The sequence below is a fragment of the Syngnathus floridae genome, chromosome 16, assembly GCF_059516105.1.
Source record: "Syngnathus floridae isolate MCC-2025c chromosome 16, RoL_Sflo_1.0, whole genome shotgun sequence".
Classification (NCBI taxonomy): domain Eukaryota; kingdom Metazoa; phylum Chordata; class Actinopteri; order Syngnathiformes; family Syngnathidae; genus Syngnathus; species Syngnathus floridae.
This window is the reverse complement of record NC_142428.1, coordinates 5,886,210-5,906,493: the sequence shown is the minus strand read 5'-3', so window position 1 is coordinate 5,906,493 and position 20,284 is coordinate 5,886,210. Positions and strand designations below refer to the sequence as shown.

Sequence of the window (20,284 nt, the reverse complement as noted above, 5' to 3'; positions counted from 1 at the left end):
CGTTCAAATCCACGCTCACCACCAATTAAATATTGCTTCACCAAATAACGTGTTGAGCCGCAACCCTCGATTCTTCCAAATTGAGATTAGTGTGTCAGAAAAGTGCCAGGAGGGATTAGGCTGCTCTTGAAGAGGCTTATTTACAGCAGCAATTTGTTAGCAACTAACATGAACGGCTAATCCCCTTCACAGGAGGAGATGAGGGCGGAGACTTGCCACGCGGAGACTTCCCGCCCTGATACGTTCCGACGGCAGCCGTGGAGGCCGCACGCCAACACGTTTGCGTCACACATTCACAACCGGTAAGCTTATTCGTGATATTCAAAAGGGAACACAAAAAGCAATACAATATAAAACCAATGGTGATACTTGAGAGTGGAGATAAGAGAGGTTGCAAAAAGCAGTAATAGACAACAATATGAAGAACTAACTCTTGACCTGTTCCTGTCAGGGGTCGCCACAGCGTTGAATGATTTGTTTATATCTGTCTGAAATTGATCTCATCCCGCAGAGGTTGCAGAATTCATTACTTTAGGGCACACACACAGCTTTCCAATCCACACGTTTGCTTGTATAAGGATTGAGACTAAAGCTCATTGTGCACATGCATAAATAGAGGTCTTGTGTGCCACTATTTCCCACCAGAACCAAGCCGGACCAAAGCAGAGAGGGCGGCCCCATCCAGCAGGTTGTTTGGAAGCGGCCCAAACGTGTGCTCAGCTGACAGAGTTCGTTCGTGTCCAGAAGGCAGCTAACAAGATGAAGCCGGGCGTCCACGTGGCGGATTACGAGCCGCGAGAAGAAGGTAAAGGGATTAGACCTTAAACAGAATCTGCTGTCCTAACCTCATCACTGTTGCCGCTCTGACGGGAAGAGACCCGAGGTCCAGCCGGGATTCCGGGAGTGTCCCACCCTCCTCTTTCTCACCCGCTTCGCTCCCTCTGCTCGTCCATCCATGCAGCCGTTTCTACCGGCCACTGGGATCCCACCGAGGCACCCAGGAACTTAGACAACAACTTGGACGGCATTCATTAGGATATTTGTACATACTCTGCAAGAAGAGGCATCCTGGACATCTTGTATCAACACCTTGGAATTTAACGCATCATGCTTTTTAAATTAATACTATTCCTCTTCATTTGGTGTCCGCTGGGCCTCCAAGCAAGTCAAGTTAAAGGTAGGAAAACATCAGAGAGAGCTTGTTTTGGCAGATGGGCAGTAAGTACCTTACTCAATCTAATGCGATCCTACACAAGAGCTTTCTACAATTATGATGTTTTGATTGCGGACAGTCACAAACAAGATGTAACTGATGATTGTAATTTTCCAGCAGACCGTCTTAAATTTTGCAGTTTTGTCACCATCTGTAACTGCAAGTTGAATGTGAGGCACCAGAACTCGTAAATCAACAAAGAAATCTTATGATTCAGCTCTTATGATTTATCAAATAAGGAAAATAGTCCTGATATACAGTTGAATAAATTCCAAATTGATTTCTTTCTTACCATGCGATGTTCTTATTGCGGTTGTAATTTGCATTAGAGTAGAACTATACTGCATCAAATCAAAAGCTCTTTTTCTTATATAGCTCTGTTTCAATATCATTAAAAAAAAAAGTGCCTTCGGTGTCCTCATCAGAATCATTCAGTCATCCCGAAAATGTAGAGGAATAATAAAACTCGGCCAATCATACAGTACAACCTTAAAATGTTTCCCTTCATTTAATTCTTTTTTTTTTGTCATTGCGTGATTTTAGCTTGTCTTACACACTGCTTTGCTAACTGAAGTATTTTTGTAATAAGTGGTTGAGTGGTCATAATATGCTTTTATTTTTCACAACAACATCCTTGAGGGAAAAGTCCTTCTATCGTGTATTTTCATAATCATATTGAGCATTTTTTTTATGTGTCTACCCTCTCGTTAAGAGTTAACCGCCTCTTTAACACACACTGTGACCTCAGTGACATTAGGGCCAGTATTTTGTCTTTCTTCAGCTGAGGCTGAAACAGTTGTTTGCATCTCCCGTGCTTGCTTTTGTTTTGTTTCGTCTTCTTTGTCTTCTTCAAAGCTGCGCATAAGGGAGAATAATTGATGAACTGCTTTGTTTGAAGAAAGCGTGCAGATGTACCTATATTACCTAATATTATGGTATTCCCAAGGACATTAAAAGTCCTCCGTTGTGGAATGTAACTTTTTATTAGATCCACAAATGCTAGTTGAAACACACAACTTAGTGTTAGCTATGAACAAAACAGGTGGCTGTGTGTGCGTGGATAGTATAATGTGATAACGTCTGGTGTCTTGATCGGTGTGATGTGCCCGCTTGAGCTCATTACGCTGAAGGAAACAAAAGCCATTCTGTTCCCGGCGTCACAGGACGCTAATCTTTTCTGGCTCGTAACTCCGCCGGGCGGCCTCCTGCGCCTGCGTCGACCATCAGGGCCTCCCGTCCCTCCTCCCTGCTCTCATCCCCGTGGCTATGCATGTGCACAGTAAAACAACACCCCTAAAAAGACCCTCATTTGGTGTTTTTCTTTATCAAAAATGATGTGAAATGAATTTTCGCTTGGAAGTGCGGTTGTCATAAAACATCCATACAACCAACTGTTCGTTCATTTGTTCGTCCATCCATCAGTCCATCCATAATTAGAGAAAAATTGGAAGAACAAAAAATATCATAATGTTATGAAAAAATATATATTTTGATTTTTTTTTAATTGAAGGCTGTTGTTTTGAATGTACTTGAGGATTATTTTTTTTGTTTTCATCACATTTTTGATTTTGGGCCACAAAAGATTCCACCCCACAAATATTCCCTTACAACAAGCACAAAAATGTGACTGCTTGTCTCTCCTGGCAGTGATTTGTTTTTCTTTCACATTTTCAGTCTAAGGCGATTTTACATTTGGATTTCTGAGTGCATGTTTGTGCAGGGAGAGGTAATCATATTTCTCTATTCCCTTTCACAAAGGTGTCTTATAATGCAGTACAAAACACTGTGCTCGTGTATTGCTAAGCATGAACAAAAGCAAGGTTGAGTGAAGACACATAATGGGTGTCTTAAAAGTTTTCTTCATTGGTGGCTGTTCCCTGCCACGACATGTCAAAGGTGCACTATTGGCTTTCTCAACGCTGTGCCGCTGCTCTTTAACGTGGAACTCTGAAGGACGTGCTTTGGAGTGTCAATCCTCAAGGCTAACGGAGGAGGAGGAAAACACACCTACGCTGCATCCTTTCTCTTAAAGTCACGTACATTTAACATTTTTATCAGCTTCCCTTTTCACTGTTGGAATAGCCAGTACGGTGCGTCACACTGCGACCTTGACTCCGTCATCGCGTCACAAACCTTAAGCAGAATAACAATTTTTTATTACAGCTATGCTATGAATATGAAATTTTTCTATCATTCAAAAACAAGTTAATAATGAAAGCATAAAATATTCTTCAAACCTAAAAACAACTATCTGGATTTTAAATACGCCTGACAAAATATATGGCTGTATTTGTTAAACCAGATAGGATCATTTAATTTCCTCGAGGTGTGTACAGTATATAGGGAAGGCAAGTTTTGTGAGAAATTAAAAATAATTCAAACAACAACGCTAGTGTTCGTCTCAGATGTTTGCACAAACTGAGTGCTCGGTACCACACGTTGTTTATCCAGTGTTTGCACACGGGCGTGCCAGAGTTCATCTCGCTTGCCAGAATTGCAAGAGGGTCACGTTGCAGAATTGATCTCTCATTTTGTTTCTCTCCCAAAAAACAACAACGAACAACAACCCCCAAAAATCTTTAGTTTTCTTCAATCTTGTTGATAATCCAGAGGAAGGCCGTTTGTTATTTGGGTCTGACGACTTCCCGTCTGTGTTTGGGGGCTCATAAATCCTGGCTTATTTTCTTAAGAAGCCCTCTGAGGGTTGCCACCTGGCATCACAATGCCGGCTTTTCTTTTCAAACAGCTCTGATGCAATACTGACGAGTGGCGCGGTGGTGTGTGCAACAGCCCCGAATTAGTTTCTCCTGCACTGGGTAATGTGTTGCAACTTGTGCCCACATGGCCGCACGTGTTATTCGTCAAGTTTGTTGAGTTTTCAAATCTTTTTTAGGCACTAATCCTGCACAAACTAAGCTGTCGAAAGGGTGACATTTGACATTCAACATTATGTCGACTGGCCAGTGAAAAATGAGTGACTTATCTAGTGATTGACAATTAGACTAGCCAATGACAATATATATACATATATATACCGTATTTTCCGCACTATAAAGCGCACTGGAATATAAGGCGCACCTTCAATGAACGGCCCATTTTAAAACTTTGTCCACATATAAGATATATACATTTGGCCCGCGGGCCGGACTTTGGACACGCCTTCTGTAGTGGCTCAATATTGGTCCATATATAAGGCGCACCTGATTATAAGGCGCACTGTCGGCTTCTGAGAAAATTGGAGGTTTTTAGGTACGCCTTATAGTGCGGAAAATACGGTACATATATACGTATATATGAGAAAATATATAAATGTTGTCTGTTCATCCTCCTTGCAGACATCCAGCATCACGGTATTCCCGGGCTCTGGGATGTTAAGTATCGGCACTTTCTAGAAGCTTCTAGATTGACAAAATACAACAGTAACAAAGCGAGCGAGGAAGGACTTCGGAGGAAGAGGTCGACCCTTTTCACCACTGGTGTCAAAGTATGTCCCCAGGAGACCATAAAAGCTGTCATTGGCAGCCATCGAGCATACTATAAGCTCCGAGGTAAATGTGCTAATGCATTTTTTTTTAACTTGATGTGAATCTAAGTCACACACTGAAATATGTCTTTTTTAAAATATATTTTAATAGTATATACATCATAAGAATAAACTGTTTCTAAAAAAAATGACGGGCATCTATTCACTGGTGGCTCTTTGGAAAACTTTTAGCAACTAATCATTTTGCAGATTGCTCTCCTCAGCTGTGTCCCTGCCCTGAGAACTTGATTAGTTCCAAGATTGGTGTTCTTACAAGTCATCCTTGTCTTTTAGGTCAATCATTTTGTCTGGATGGGCTTGTACCTTTCACCGAACACTTCTAAAACTTTTCAATTTCAAAAAGATACAGATGTCAGCTGAATCCGTTTATTCCCTCTATCACAGTTCTCATACAAACACCTGCTAAATATGATTTGAAAATAAAAAAAGATGAAATATCCAAAGAATTAACATGTCAATAATGATAATAGCAAATGGATATATCATTTTTGGTGAAGACACAAAGAAGCCTTGATAGCCAGCATTTATATGCAAATGTTCTCTGTCCAGAAAATAGATTGCGTTTGATTCAAGCAGTGCATTAAAATGGCCACCTCGCTCTTACAATACACCAGTTGATAAAGTGCATGACTCCAATGCGTCATTTAAAAAAAAAAAAAGGACGCAGGATGACTTTGCCGTTGTGGACGTAATCGCTGCATGCAGAAATTAATTTGTCAGAGAATAAAGATGATGTCGGACACTTTGGACCTTGCAGGCACAAGAAGACTCCATTGTGTTTGCGAAATTTATATTCATAAAGATATGTAAATGTGGCAGATTGAAAAACATGAATAAGTTGACCTTTATTGAAGTGGACCAACTCAATTTAGAATTTTATTTATTTATATTACTGTACTTTATTTGGAATTATGCTCAAACATTATTAGGAAGTGATCCGGTTTATGCTGTGGATTTACATAATTACATTGATACATATATGAATATTTATGAAAATGGAAATATTAATTTAAAGTAATTAATTCCACCATACCAAAAATAATGTATGCATTTTTGCACATTTTCCATGCTCCAATTTCCCTATGAAGAAAACTGTAAGCTATGAGACATTTCATCAGTACACATTTAGTTGATATTAAATGTAAATAAAGATCAGAAAATAGACCTGTGCAATTAAAAAGCAAATATGAATGGTATGATGCAACGCTTCGTGTCACTTTTTTCACAGACTATAATTTTCTTCTTCTTTTCTAGTTTGTCAGGAAGCCATTTGGGAGGCCTTTCGCATTTTCCTGGACCGGGTGCCAAACACTGAGGAGTACCGATCTTGGGTTTACACCTGTCAACATGAAAACCTCTGTATGGACGATCTGGCTCAGAACTTCAGTAGTTCTCAGGAGCATCTGGACATGGTGGCCCGAGTGAGTGCTAATTTGCTTGTATTTATGTCATCTTAATACAAAACAATCAAATTGGACTATTTTTCGTAAACATCAACATTATTCCAAAATGCAGTAAGAATAATAATAATAGTTTTTGAAAAATTAACTAAAATTTCAACTGTCTTTCAGAGAGTGGCCGAGCAAGCTGAACTCGAAGGGTAGGTGGAAGCTCAATAGCTTTTTTGTCTGTGTACGTATCCTTTTGTATCATCCAAACTATTGTAGTACATTACAGTCAAAGAAATGAATAAAAAATGAACAAATGATTTCCAATTTGTTACCAAACGTGATTCTTTGCCTAATATACGAAGTCACGTTCTAATGATGATTGTCTCAATTACCAGTGTTGTAGTGGAAACAGCGGCACCAAGGGTGGAATGTGACTTAAAAACAAGTGAGCTGATGATCTACCAATATCATATGTGTTCAACATCAGGAGACAAATAGTATGCTAACTTGCATATTTCATTTGGTCTCAGGCACCAGGACCCCCCCAGTGATTCTCATTCCAACAGAAGCTGAAGAGGTACTAAAACACAATTTCAGCATCTTATTTTATATGAAAATCATTGCACTGAATAACGCATTTGTATTTGCCAGATAAAAGAAGAGCCGAATATGATAAAAGAAAACTACGGGGAGTACATTGTAGAATTCAACGCGACCATTGTGGAGCCGTCGTACATCGAGCTTCTGCATAACCCCCAGGCAGCTGATGCTGATGACATCACCGGAGAAATAACAGACAAGGTACGACCTCATAATCATATTTGAAAAAGTTTAGTCTATATATGAAAGTATTTGGATAAGTTGGGTTCTTGAAAGAAGCATCAAAATATCCAAACAGTTGGAGTCTATCTGATATAAACGTCACCTATTCTTTAAGGCTGTGTTGGCCTTTCTTTGTAGACTGTAGCTACTTTATGACCTGGACTGAATCCAAGTGGTTCTTTTCCCTTACAGCCACATTGGGACGGACGGTAGAGTGTGTCCACTTTACTCCTGGCCCAAACATAGTCATGAATCAATGTCCACAGGGGGTCCTATAGCGCGCAAGCCAGAAGGTTAGGCGTCGAGCTAATTAGGTGAATAAGTACTCCAGTGTCACCTCATACTCTCAATGGTTAGGGAAGGCTACCATATCTGACGTGATTTATTCCCCTATCAACTCAAATGTTCAGCTTTTGGCAGTGCAGCAACTTCTACTGGACTGTAAACTCATTGATGTATTTAGGCCACACATCTCTTGGCAAGCCCAGCATTGCTATGGAAATTGAAGTAATCAATTAGAAGCACTGGCACGGCAGTGATAGTTCCACGCTGGGAGTTCAGATTTGGGAAGGCAGTAGGGATTATCGACATTTCTAAACAGATGTGTTTTTAATTGGGTTTTAAATCAGGTGAGTGGCTGAGAGTTGCAGATGTTGTCTGGGATGGAGTTCTAGAGGGTTGGATGCGAAATGGCAAAGGTGTTGGGGTGTAACATCGGAGGAAGTCCTTTTGGCTTTTAGAGAGGAAAATATATTGTGATGCGGACTGGTATTTTAGGAAAGGTAGGAGAATTTCAGGGCTGTGAGGATCTTTTACCGCAGCTCACTTTCAAGAAATTATGGTTGTGATGGAAATGAAGTTAACTTTTGTATTTGAGTTTATGCCTCTTTTTTTTTTTCATTAGATACTACATGCACTTAAAAAAATTGCAGGCTTCAAAGAAATTCGCATGTTGGAATTCAGGTGAGTTTACCATTATTGTTGAAAATTACACAATTGCACACATTTGTTCCCTGAATACTATTTTGTGGTTTTGTTGTGTTGCTGAGTCCATAAACATTACCTTCATGCAGCTTTATGACTTGAATCGTTGTGTGAATCAGATCACAGGATGCCATTCTTCATTATGCTGTGGTCTTTAATGGAGACACGGAACCGAGTGATGAACCGGAACCTCCAGACGGACACACAAATGTGGATGCTCTGAAACTGAGACAAATGATAGTGAAAGCTTTACAAAAGGAGCCATCACTTCCTCTGGACATACAGTATCTCACCTTTGAAGTTGGTAAGTGCAATTTCCACGCTGCAGGAGCAGAGCTGCTGAGGAGAAAGTCAAATTGATTTTCGTTGTGTTTCTTGTCAGTAACTACTGCTTACCCAGATGCCGCTCTCAGCATGTACACCACTGGGAGCGGGGATGCCATCAAGGTCACTGAAGAGAACATCACACCAAAGTTCTTCCCCACAGTGGCAGCGACAGAAATCACAGTTGAAAGTACCACGATTCAACCTCAAATACACACCTCGGTGCCTTCCATACTGACCATCCTCCCAGAATCCACCTCTGAACCCACAACCGTTGATGAGGTGACAGTGGCAGCAGCAGGGGAGGATGCATCCGGAGGTAATCCTTCAGGGGAGATGGGTGACATCATCATGGCAGATACAACACCGGAGGCCATCCTAGAACAGGAACAAGAGGCGACGGTCATTGACACAAGTACAATGGAAGGTAACAGTGGAGGTGAGGCGATGAGGTTATCATTTCTTTTAGGGTAAACATGTCTGAAAGTCTTTTTTTTCTTTTGCAAGAACCTGAAGGGGCAGACACAAGAGAGAATGATTCGTCACCACCAGACTCCAATCCTGAAATGCTGATCATTGATGAAGCTCATCTCTCTGGCACAGAATCTGAGTTGTTGTCACCAGAGGATGTTATCATAGGCATGGAACCAGAGCCTGACATGCAGCCTATACCATCACCTGAGGGCAAAGATGACGCCCCTATTGAGTTCACCAATGAAGTGACAAGCGTTGCCGCCACCAAAGCCTCCATTGATGTTTTCAGTGTAGCAAACTCTTTCAATGAAGTAGTCAGAAATATAGTTAATGAAGTTCCCAGTGAAGCCTCTATCAAGATACCTAATGTTGTCCCCAGTGAAATTCCCAGTGAGGCATCTATCAAAATTCCTAATGATGTCGCCAGAGAAATTCCCAGTGAGGCCTCTATCAAAATTTCTAATGACGTCGCCAGTGAAATTCCCAGTGAGGTCCCAACCAACTCCCTACAAGACCCTAGTGACACTTCTCGTGATACCTCTAGTGAAGCTCCAATGGAAGTCCCCAATGATGTGTCCACCAATGTCCCCAGTGAAGCTTCCAGGGAGCTTCCCAACGAAATCTCTACTGAAGCCCCCGCTGAAGTATTCAGTTACCACAATATCCTCATTGAACCCACCACTGAAGCTCCCATGTTTGTTCCTAGTGCACCAACCATTGAAGTCATCAGTGAAATCCCAAGTGAAGCCCCCAGCAGGCTCCAAGTCGAAATCTCCAGCGATGTCTCAACTGAAGCTGCCAGCATGACCCACAATGAAGCTCCGAGTGAAGTCTTCAGTGAAGCACCCAGTGAGACCCACAGTGAAACCCCCAGCATTGCTCCGAGTGAAGTCTTCAGTGAAGCACCCAGTGAGATACACAGCATTGCTCCCACTGAAGTCCCCAATGAAGTCTCTAGTGAAGGTTCTGTGGAGGTCCCCAGTGAAGCTCCTAAACCAGTCCCTACGGAAACACTTAGTGTCTCCAGTGAAGTACCAAGTGAGACCCCTGGGGAATCTCCAAGTGAACCCCCTACCCCAGTCCCAAGCGAAATACATGAAGTCGAGTCAAGTGGAATGATCCCAGCTTTGGTGGAGCTTCCTTCAGAAAGCGCTAACGTCCAGGACGATGTAGAGTCAAACCAGGGTGGGACAGAAATGACCGAACCTCTGGAAGAGGACAGCAGTAGTGTTAGATACCCTTCCGAGGCTGATGAGCGGTCCACAGCCGCTCCAGCTTCAAGACAAGCCAGCACTCCTGTGCTGGCCGCGATACAGCAGAGCAGAGAGTTAGTAGTTTTCTTTAGCTTGAGAGTGACGAACATGATGTTTTCTGATGACCTGTTCAACAAGACCTCCCCAGAATATAAATCACTGGAGAACACCTTTCTGGAGCTGGTAGGTACACAAGCTTTTATGCTGGATGTAATGTTGATGCATGCTATTTTGGAGTATTTTCTTTTATGACTTCATCAGTGTGATGAAAATGTTTGACAAGGTGATTGGCGCGTAATATGGACTTTGTGAGGCTGCACTTTGTAGCTAGCCTTATTCTCACAACTGCCAATTGAGCCAAACATAACGGATTTCAAATTTTTTTCCTTGACTTATATATATATTTTTTATATTTGTTCAGAAGTTTAATATGGTGATAAACAAAAGCCAACTTCCAATTTAAGTGTGCTCTTGCCAGGAAATAGTAAATATTGAGCACTGTACCAGTGAGTTAGGAGTAGAAACTGCACAATAATCAGAAAGTAACTTTTTATTTTACTTTTTACTTGGTGGCTGCCCCAGGAGTTGTTAAGTTTATTTACTTTTTCTACTGTGTTGAAATGCAAAATGACTAGTGACAATCTGCTAACTTACAAAGACCCGAGCCAAAGCTAAAAGAAAATAAAGAAGCCAAGCCAATGAATGTATGTGCTAAACACTAACAAAACTTACATAAAAAATTTCTGATCATGTCATCATACATATCAAAGTTTACTTGATACAGTGACTTTGGCACTGACACTAGCGCTGAATAACAGCTGTGTCCCGGATGGTCTTGAATATTTTAGCTTGGTAATTTTGGGTCACTTTTGTTTTGTCTTACAAACTGACATACCAGCACATTGACTTTTCATTTTAAGGTCAAACGATTACTTATAGTCAAGTGTCGAAAAAGGGGAATGAAAAAGTTCTACCAATAATTGTGTTTCACTCAGACTCAACACTCTGGGCCCAGAAAGCCGCCAAATCCTGGAGCATCCAGTAAATCTGGGCCTAGGAGACAGACGACTTTAGCCTCCATACCGGTATTTTTTTCCATATTGGAACTCACTTGTGTGACATCTCAGAGAGAGCGCAAACTTTTCTTACCTAACTACTTTTTAATGCATCTTTCCTAACTCAGTATGACAAACTGAAGCCACACTAACACACTTTTCACTTTTAGACGTCACTATAACTGCCTTTATATTTAGCTTTGGTTGTTTTTGCCTTAAACTGTGTGTTACATATAGTTGGCTGTGAGGGAAACATTACTAAAATGTTTTGAAATTTAAATCACCGCTAATGCTCATTGATTTGCATGCTGCATTGTGATTTTTTTTTTTTTTTAACCACTGTAAAAATGAGAAAGGACATTTCAGATTTATAGGGGGCAGCACACGTTATTGTACGACAAAGTATTAAGAAATAAATGCTGAATTGGTCTCGAAATCAAAACAATTATTCGGGGTGAGAATACCTAAATAACGTGTAGGCTACTTTTTACACGATATATAAATAATATGTTTAGGCTAAACATAGATAACCCGGTTTTCATTTAACTGTGAGCTCGAATAAGCGGATTTTGGACTTTGTTGATATTCTTAAGCCACAATCTCTTGCGTGGAATAAAGCTACATTTTATAAATGTGGTGCAGTGCAGTGTAGTTTGTCTTTTTTTGTGAGTGGAACATAACGTGGATGTGTTGGGACCTTATGTTCTTGCATCAATTTAGTAAAATTTCATACAAATTGTAATTAGTAGACAACTAATTGTGTTGCAATAATTCCTAACCACATAACCATTTTCAAATGATTAAATATTATAGCTCATCCAACATTTGGAGTTGCATATTGCTACTCACATAAATAGTGATTGTCCCTCCAAGACAGCGATGGGCAATCGGAGTCCTCCTGCATGTTTTATAGGTCTACCTGCGGCAACACGCCTGATTCAAATGATCAGGATTGCTATCCAGCTTGTGCACACCTATCTTGATATCTGACCATTTGAACCAAGTGTGTTGCAACAGGGAAACTCTCCATAATATTCATTTTTATTTGTTTTTTAAAAAATCCATAGATACGTACACATGGAAAAACAGTATTTATAATGAATAGGTTTTAAAAAAAAGGCGCTTGAGTATTAAATTCTCGTAAAAACAACGTTAGGAGTTGTACACTTTATACAGTATATGATTATTAGAATAATCCTTCGGAGTGAGGTGTCCCATTTTTCCTTTGTTTTGGAGTGCTACAGGTGTGTTGTTTGTTGCTGTTTGGGGTTGCTAACCCGGCCCACGCATTGTAGTCTGAATCATGAGACCTTGGTCTGCCTTAGTCATTGTGGAGGTTTGTCATTTGTGTATGCTAAGAAGCTTTCTGTTATTCAGGTCAGTTCCTGCCCTACACACACACACACTTACACACATACACACACATGCTATTAAGGGTTTCAAGCTGCTTTGCGCCCTGTGTGGGCATCTGCAAGCATCTACCTTGCATGTACTTGTTCAGATATGAAAACAAACGAAATGTACGTTCTAATGTGAATAAAAGTGAACAATTGCTACTGGTTGAGATTTTGTTGAATCCCCCTCGTGGGTGAACGTATCTACCGTAGTTACTATAACTAGCCCTACCACTAAGTTTAAACCTCAAAGGGCCTCCATTGTAATCTGCTCAGGAAAAGCGTGACGATTGAGTAAAATAATTCAAGACGATTGGGAGATGTGGCAACCTCTGGCTGGGAGGAAATCAGCGGGCTCGGGGACGAGATGGATTTTCGTGTTTTTGTGATTTCACAAATACCGTGGGAGTTCAGCTTGCAGGCAAGGTTACCCAAAATTCAGCTAATACTCAAATGGTACGTCTTCAGGCGCTTTGGACTATTGAGGTTGCACTGTTTCTGGGTTCAACATTTTGTCATGTGCGAATGCGAAGGAGCAGACCTAACATGTAACTGAAGTAGTTTTTTAGCCCGAGGCGAGCCCGCAGGCCAGGGAGCTGATTACTTCCCGATACACTGTCAGTTCACGTATCATTGGAATGAACTGTTCCTGTTGACGATGTTGATTTATTTTCCCCACAGAGAAGTTTTCCTGTCTGTCTGACATCACATTATCAAATGAAAATGTATTAATTAACAAATGTGGATTAAAAAAAAAACCCAAAGCCTCTCCATCTCCAATCTTTAATGGTTGCCCAAACAAAGGTTTGTGCAGTTCTCATCATTCCTTGTTTATAACTTTCTGGAAGCACAAACAATAATGCGGTCAGACGTTTGAGATGGTAAGTATTTACTTACTACCTTTAATCAATGACAGTCTGCTAGAATAGTCCTTTAAATGGGCTATTTGGAAAAAAGAATGTGACATAAAACAGCCCATTTAAATAGTTTTGCCAGACCCCCATTAGTGATGCTGCACACCCAGTGTACACATGTATACATGAAACTTGCCCTTGTTGAACTCCTCCTTTAATGTACCTACTGGTTTGTGAAGCAACCACTAAAAACTGGACATGGAGGTTGGAATTACTCACAATGATGCGACTTTTGAAAATCAGGTTTCTATTCACTGTGACGTTTGGCCTTGTGACACCAGAGAAAGGATGTTTCACTGGGAACCAGTAGATACAACTAGCAGTAGTTTCTCCTGCCTAGATGGGATGCGACTGTCGTGCGGTTTTGCGATAAAACCACCACTCTGACCTTTCGAATGCGAGGTAGCCGAGGCACTGATTGGTCTCGAATCGATTGTTTACGGATAATTTGCCATCGACGCTTGAAGAAGAACGGTCAGGAATGGCGGATAACAACCTGCCAGAGACTATTAGCCAAAGGGAAGTAGCTGTCACTAACGCGTCGGTGGACGAGATGTGAAGTAACCCCATCAGAGGAGAGCTCCTTAAGGCCTTCTTATCTCCCGCTTCGCAGCCCCGTCCAGCTGAGGCCTAATCTCCTTCGCTTGGTGTTTACCTTCGTTTGCAGCACGTCATGAAGCGGCTGTGGGTTGGGAGTGCAATCGATGCCCATTGATGCGGGGCCATTACTTTAACCGGTTGAATTCTTGCTCCGTCTCTATAGTCTTTTTTTCTGTCTTCCTCGTCTGAAATAAAAAGCAGCGTTTATGGTCTGCAGTGTTGGCTTGTTGTTGCTTTTCCATGCAAGGCCTCGCTTGTTACGCTTGTCTTTTGCTAAGCGGCTGATCCCTCTCACTCTATTTCGTGACTACAATTAGCACGTTCTCTGACATACGGAAACCCTAATTTCTCTTCTTGATCTCATTATGCCATGTGCCGTCATGGCGGGATTTCATGCTCGCATTAAAAATGAAACCGCAAACTATTCATAGAGATCGCACAGTAAAATATGACCCGAATTGCTTCTGGATTGGACGATGCGGTGCCAACCTCACCAGCGAGACGATTCAAAGTAGATCCTGTGGTCTTCTTCTCAGGGGGATGTAGATGTTGAATGCGTCTTATCTCCCCAGGATCAAGACACGATTCCTGCTTGCTCTGATCTTACCTTCAAACCCTGATTTAAAAGCCCCTTTTTCCACCTTCTCTTGAATACTAACCAAGCTTGTAACCACATATAGAGCTAAGAAAATCAAATCACGCTTCTACTTTTGTCAGGACAAACTTATCAAAAATATGCTTCTCTCTTACTTTTTAGCTTTTACCCTACCTTGAGTCCAATCTGACCGGATTCAAGCAACTGGAAATCCTCAACTTCCGCAATGGCAGCGTGGTGGTGAACAGCAGACTGAAGCTGGAGAAAGAAGTGCCGTACAACGTGACTGAGGCAGTGCATTGTGTTCTGGAAGACTTCTGTAGCGCCGCGGCCAAACGTCTTGACATTGAGATTGATAGCCGCTCCCTGGAGATAGAACAAGGTGAGATGTCCTTGCTGATAGAATCTCGACGACACTCCTTGAAAAGAAGTTTTTTTTTTTATTATGTCTCTGTTTTTTCAATTGTTCAACCACAAAAAGTAGTCTCTAAGTAAAAGAAAAAGTCTGACAACCCTCAGTGGCATCTCAATGCTGAAATATGAGGAATTAGTTGCAAAATTGCATAGTGCACAAGCCCACCCAATTTTGTGTCAAACTGTAAAACAAGGCTAATTTATTCTGTTTCCAAAGGACCCGACTAGACAAAACAGCAATTCATGTGGCTGAAGAATTAGTTGAAATAATTAATTTTAATGTTATTTTCACATGTTCGATTAATGCTTGATTGCATGCTTAGTAGACACATTATGGTAATAGATGTGCTAACAATTAGGTGATGGGTGTTTCAACTGAGAAAAGTTACAGCTCTCATTACATTCTTGCATTGACTTCACGTTCGATGACGTGGTCATGAATAGTAATACAAAATTTATAGAGCTTGACTCGTTCTTCTCTAATGAAGTTTATTGAGTTCTGGACTCAAGTCGTATGCTTATTCATGCCACAAGGTCAAAGTCCCCAGTCGTCCCTCCTTCTCGCACCGCAGCATACACGTGATGCATCTTGTTTACACGCACGAGTTCCCGACTGTATATCTTATTAAAAGTCGACGCTTCGCTGCTCATCAATCAAAGCGCCCTTTCATTCCTCCTCTGAACCTGGAGATGGCGGTCGGTCGGTCGGCCGGCTGACTGTGCACGCCGCGTACATGATAATGTCACACAGCTGCTTTTTTCCGCAGCCGACGAAGCGGACCCGTGCAAGTTCCTGGCCTGTAATGAGTTTTCACGCTGCGTGGCGGACATTTGGAACAACGAGGCCGAGTGTCTGTGCGACCCGGGCTACAGCTCTGTGAATGGCCTTCCGTGTCAGAGCGCATGCGACCTGCAGCCAGACTACTGCCTCAATGGAGGCTTGTGTGAAATTATCCCTGGCCATGGAGCCACATGCAGGTATAGTACAAGGAAAACAGCACGAAACAATTACAGCTCATGAAAGACAATAGACAAACTTTTTTAACTGCAGGTTCAAACCAAACTGAGGTAGGGTTTTCACTTTTTGGACCTGGATTATACAGTAAAAAAAAATGTCTGAGCTTCATCTTTGTATAAGGGTTGCAAAAATGGAAAGAAAAGGCACAATGATTGTTTTCGTAATTGCTGAAACTCATTATTGGGTAAAACAGTAATTGGGGAGGTGGCAGACAGTGCCCCACCACATAAGATAAGGTATTGACCCACACGGGGCAATTCTAGCACAGGGCACTTTTCCTTTTTTTCCGAGATATATTTTATACAGTAAATATTACAGACCAGTGATTAGTTGAACAATCAATTTCGCTTAGCTGTCTTGCTGACTTTCAGTTCCTGCTGACGCTCTGTTCCTTTTCCTGCACAGCATCGACAGCCATTAGTTTGCAACTCAAACAACACAATTCAAACAGCCAATAACCAAAACAAGATTCCGAGCCATTTTGTTGACTGTTTCTGCGTCTGTAAAAAAAATATACCGTATTTTCCGGACTATAAGGCGCACCAGACTATAAGGCGCACCTTCAATGAATGGCCCATTTTAAAACTTTGTCCTTATATAACCGGACTATAAGGCGCACTGTCGGCTTTTGAGAACATTTTAGGTTTTAAGGTGCGCCTTATAGTCCGGAAAATAGGGTACCCATTTGTTTAGTTTATTGACTTTGAAGATAAATTAGTATTGAACACATATATAATATAATCATACATAATTTCTTCCTACATTTTAGCACACATCCTAGTATGTAGATATTCACCAACATGGCAACCTCTGCATTTACTACATGGCAGTAGGGTGATATATTCACTAAATCACTACGAAATATTCACAAAGTAGTTTGTTTTATTTACGCCGGAGTCTAGCTAACCTAGATAATTTCCATGTTCTAGATGCCCTGTAGGCAAATACTGGCACTACCATGGGGAGCGCTGCAACGAGCTGGTTTCGGTACCATTCGACCCGTCGCTAATTATAACCTGCCTCGTGGGGAGCCTCTGCCTCGTTTGCGCCATCATCGGTATCCTGGTGTTCATTAACAAGAAGTGCACAGCAACGAGGAAGGCGGTAACTTTGGTGTAAGTCGGAAACGCTTCGGCGTTATTTTTGTCATGTGAGGCTTTTTCAAAATGTCTTCCCTCCTTCCCCCACTAGGCACAGCCTTTCTCCCTATCCCTTTGAAAATACTTTGAGGGTCAACCCAGTATTTGAGAATGACGATGGCATCTTAAGCCAAGTGTCCACACTGCCGTATCCCACCAGTTTGGCCTCGTCTGGCTCTCATCATTCTGAGCAGGAAGTGTACGCCTCGGTTGAAAACATACATCTCAGTATCGAGGTACATAGTGCTGAGCGGTACAAGCACTTGGACTAACAATCACGATACTAACCGCTCAAGTAGATGACTCACTGCTCTAACACACTCTTCAGTCATTTGTGGCATCAGAAACTCTAACTTCCACGCAATTGATTTTGAAATAGATTTACCCGTAGGATGGAACGGAAATAGGAATAATGCGTTTTGGGTTTATTTTTTTCCTTGGAGTGGTGGGGCCATGGAGGGGCCAGAAATATCTCAGGTGGTCAGCAAAAAGCTAGATGAATAAATGAATGAATAAACAAGTGAATAAATTGATTGAACATTTCTTATTGATAAATGAAGGAATAAATAAATAAATAGTTTTTATGAGTCAAGGATTCCAGCAACAGGTGGAACTGCCATAGCATCAAATTCCAGTGCATGGTGAGATCTTTAATTCACAAGCTTTTATAGATCAAACATAGTATCTAAAAAGAAATCACTGTCCAAATATGTTTAAGGACTCTTTGATTAAAATTTGATGTTAACCTGAGTATTTTGGAAAAACAGTAATACTGGTTCTATTGTGCTTGCGTCAAGTGTGTCTTCTCTGCGGACACAAATCACAGATGAGGTTCCCTACAATGTCGCAAAACTTCCAAAGCTGCTGTTCAAAACCCTCCATAGATGACATCTGCTGTGTAGTTATAGCTTTAGGTCAAAATGTTTGTTGCACTGTAGCGCCCGTCACTTTTTATTTACTCTCCATCTGCTTACGTGCTCTCTAGGCGCCACTGCAGGCATTGGAAATTAATGAAGCGTGCAGTAAACACAGTGGGTGTCCACTTTTTGGGCGTGTGTGTCTTTCCCACAGATCCCCAGACAACTCTACACCACAAGATCCGAAAAGTTAGTATCGGAGCTGGTGGACTTCCATCAATGCATCCCGCACAATGAGGTGAGAAAAGCACACTGTCAAATGACACTCGTGGCTAGTCGGATAGAGTAGGAGTGGGAATGAGATGGATTCATGATTAAAAAATGCTTTGCTCCCTTCAGGTTAAATATGCACTTCATCTTTAAGTATGCTGTGAATATTTGATCACGTTTGCATGAAATATTGTATAGCTCTGAGACGCAGGCAAAGGAAAATGTGTTTATCAGCCAGACCCAATCATTCAACAACAACATTGCTAAATGTGCATTAGCAATCTGCTAGATTAATCTCTGATCTTGATGAACCACTTTATGGATGTTTTGAGCAATTTTAGTCTGACTTGGATATCATTCCACCCCATGAACCGGACTTATAAAAATATAGGCGATTGTTGTCATGTATGGGACTCAGCCAGTACTTGACAGAAATTCCTGCTTTATAATACTGTTGAATTTTTTGTAGGCTTTTTAACCAGGTTTCTATAATCCACAATTAGAATATTATGTCTAAAAAAGATGGACCAGAAAGAAAATGGAACGACACTTCGTAAACCAAAACAAAATTGGCTGAAAATCTTATTGGCAAACCAAGGTTCAACTTTACCCTTCAATCATGAATAAAAACAGTCAAGTGTTGCAGATAAAGATACAAATTATGGTTTCAGCAGATAAGTTTTATCAGAGTTCTGCAAAAAGCCATAAAAATGATCAAAAAGGATTCTTCTGATTCTGTTAGTAGAAGACAGGTAATACCTCCCAGAAATTCTCGCTGCTCCTTCAGCTCTCAGCCTCCTCGAAGCCTCCCCGTTGAGTTTTTTTCACCCCATTTAATCAATTCTGTGGAAAAGTCAAGTTCTTAGTAAAGCCGCCACAGTGTTCCATGGTATATCTAATACCTTAGAAATTCCTTGGTACCTTTCTGCTGATTCATATCTTTTTAAAAATACAATCTCTCTGATGCTTTGGAAACTCTCCGTGGACCCGATGGCTTTTGGAAATGAAAATGTCAGGAAAATCCCACGACAACAGCGGAACTTTGTCTCGGGTTAATCAGAGGGTATGCATCGTGCACAGTTACATAAAACGTGAAAACACTTTTAAAATGATGACATTTCAAGAGTGAGTGGACTTTTTTTTTTGTATCTATTGTATCTCCTCTTACATCTCTCAGACGTGGAGGCTGCCAAATGAATACAGAGCGTGTTTTCTTCTGTGGACATCAGACGGCGAAGGCGGTGAGGCCACCATGGTGTGATGGCGCGTCCCTGGGTCACCGTTGCTACGGCAACATAGCGAGCAAAGGATCTCCCCAAAGTCCCCGTAAAGTATTAGGTCATGAATTGTTCATAGTGATGAATGTGTCTTGTTAGACAAAGCGCTATGGATATTCCAATGTGTGCGGATTGCCGTTGTTTTCACGTGGAATCGAATATTTATTACATAAAATGAATGGTAGGAAAATTGCCTGTATGGCTATTCTTCCCTCACAATGAGGTATTTATTATTTATAGTGACACACTTGGTGGTATTTTACTTTAGACGTTCTTTTTATGCGCAATTGTTGCGATTCCAAAATTTGAGAAAATGAAATCTTAAAAAAAAAGGTTTAGGTGTTTTACAAGTTCCTCAACACCTCTCTGTCTGATCATCTTTTTTTTGTACACATTTTACTATTAAAATAAATAACCAATAAAATGTTTTTTGTTTAATAAGAGTTTTTTTTTGTGGCAGCTAAAATTTTTCCCCATTAAGTTTTTTTTTCTTATCGGAAGAATCCTTTCTGTTAATCGAGGCCATACATAAATTTCCGGGTGTGTTGTCCACAAAAATAAATGCTTCAACTCAAATAAAACTTTTTTTTTTCCTATGAGGGGATGTGCTGAGAGATGCCTTGCCTCAAATAATAAAAAAACACCATGTAGATGTCTCCTTTTTTTTTCTCCCAATGAGGAAAAAATATCCACTCAAAAATGTCATACCGCAAATTATCGTTGGGTATCCTCAAATAGGTAAATAT

General features: G+C 41.0%; 1 protein-coding gene across 3 annotated transcripts; it reads left to right on the top strand.

Annotated features, from left to right (window-relative positions):
- Positions 1–706: 706 nt before the first annotated feature.
- On the top strand, positions 707–20,188 carry impg1b (interphotoreceptor matrix proteoglycan 1b). Of its 3 annotated transcripts, XM_088401239.1 has the most exons (18): positions 707–1,177; positions 4,549–4,761; positions 6,012–6,178; positions 6,329–6,357; positions 6,544–6,593; positions 6,679–6,725; positions 6,800–6,949; positions 7,875–7,933; positions 8,074–8,258; positions 8,337–8,717; positions 8,786–10,188; positions 11,001–11,090; positions 14,726–14,945; positions 15,745–15,955; positions 16,925–17,110; positions 17,187–17,370; positions 18,206–18,289; positions 19,439–20,188. In XM_088401239.1, the coding sequence occupies exons 1-18, from the start codon at positions 1,108–1,110 to the stop codon at positions 19,520–19,522; spliced, it is 3,813 nt and encodes a 1,270-aa protein (XP_088257365.1). In that variant the 5' UTR covers positions 707–1,107; the 3' UTR covers positions 19,523–20,188. The 3 variants fall into 3 exon arrangements, with proteins under 3 accessions (XP_088257365.1, XP_088257367.1, XP_088257366.1); XM_088401241.1 differs by lacking the exon at positions 17,187–17,370; XM_088401240.1 differs by lacking the exon at positions 11,001–11,090 and having other exon boundaries at positions 708–1,177.
- Positions 20,189–20,284: the final 96 nt, after the last annotated feature.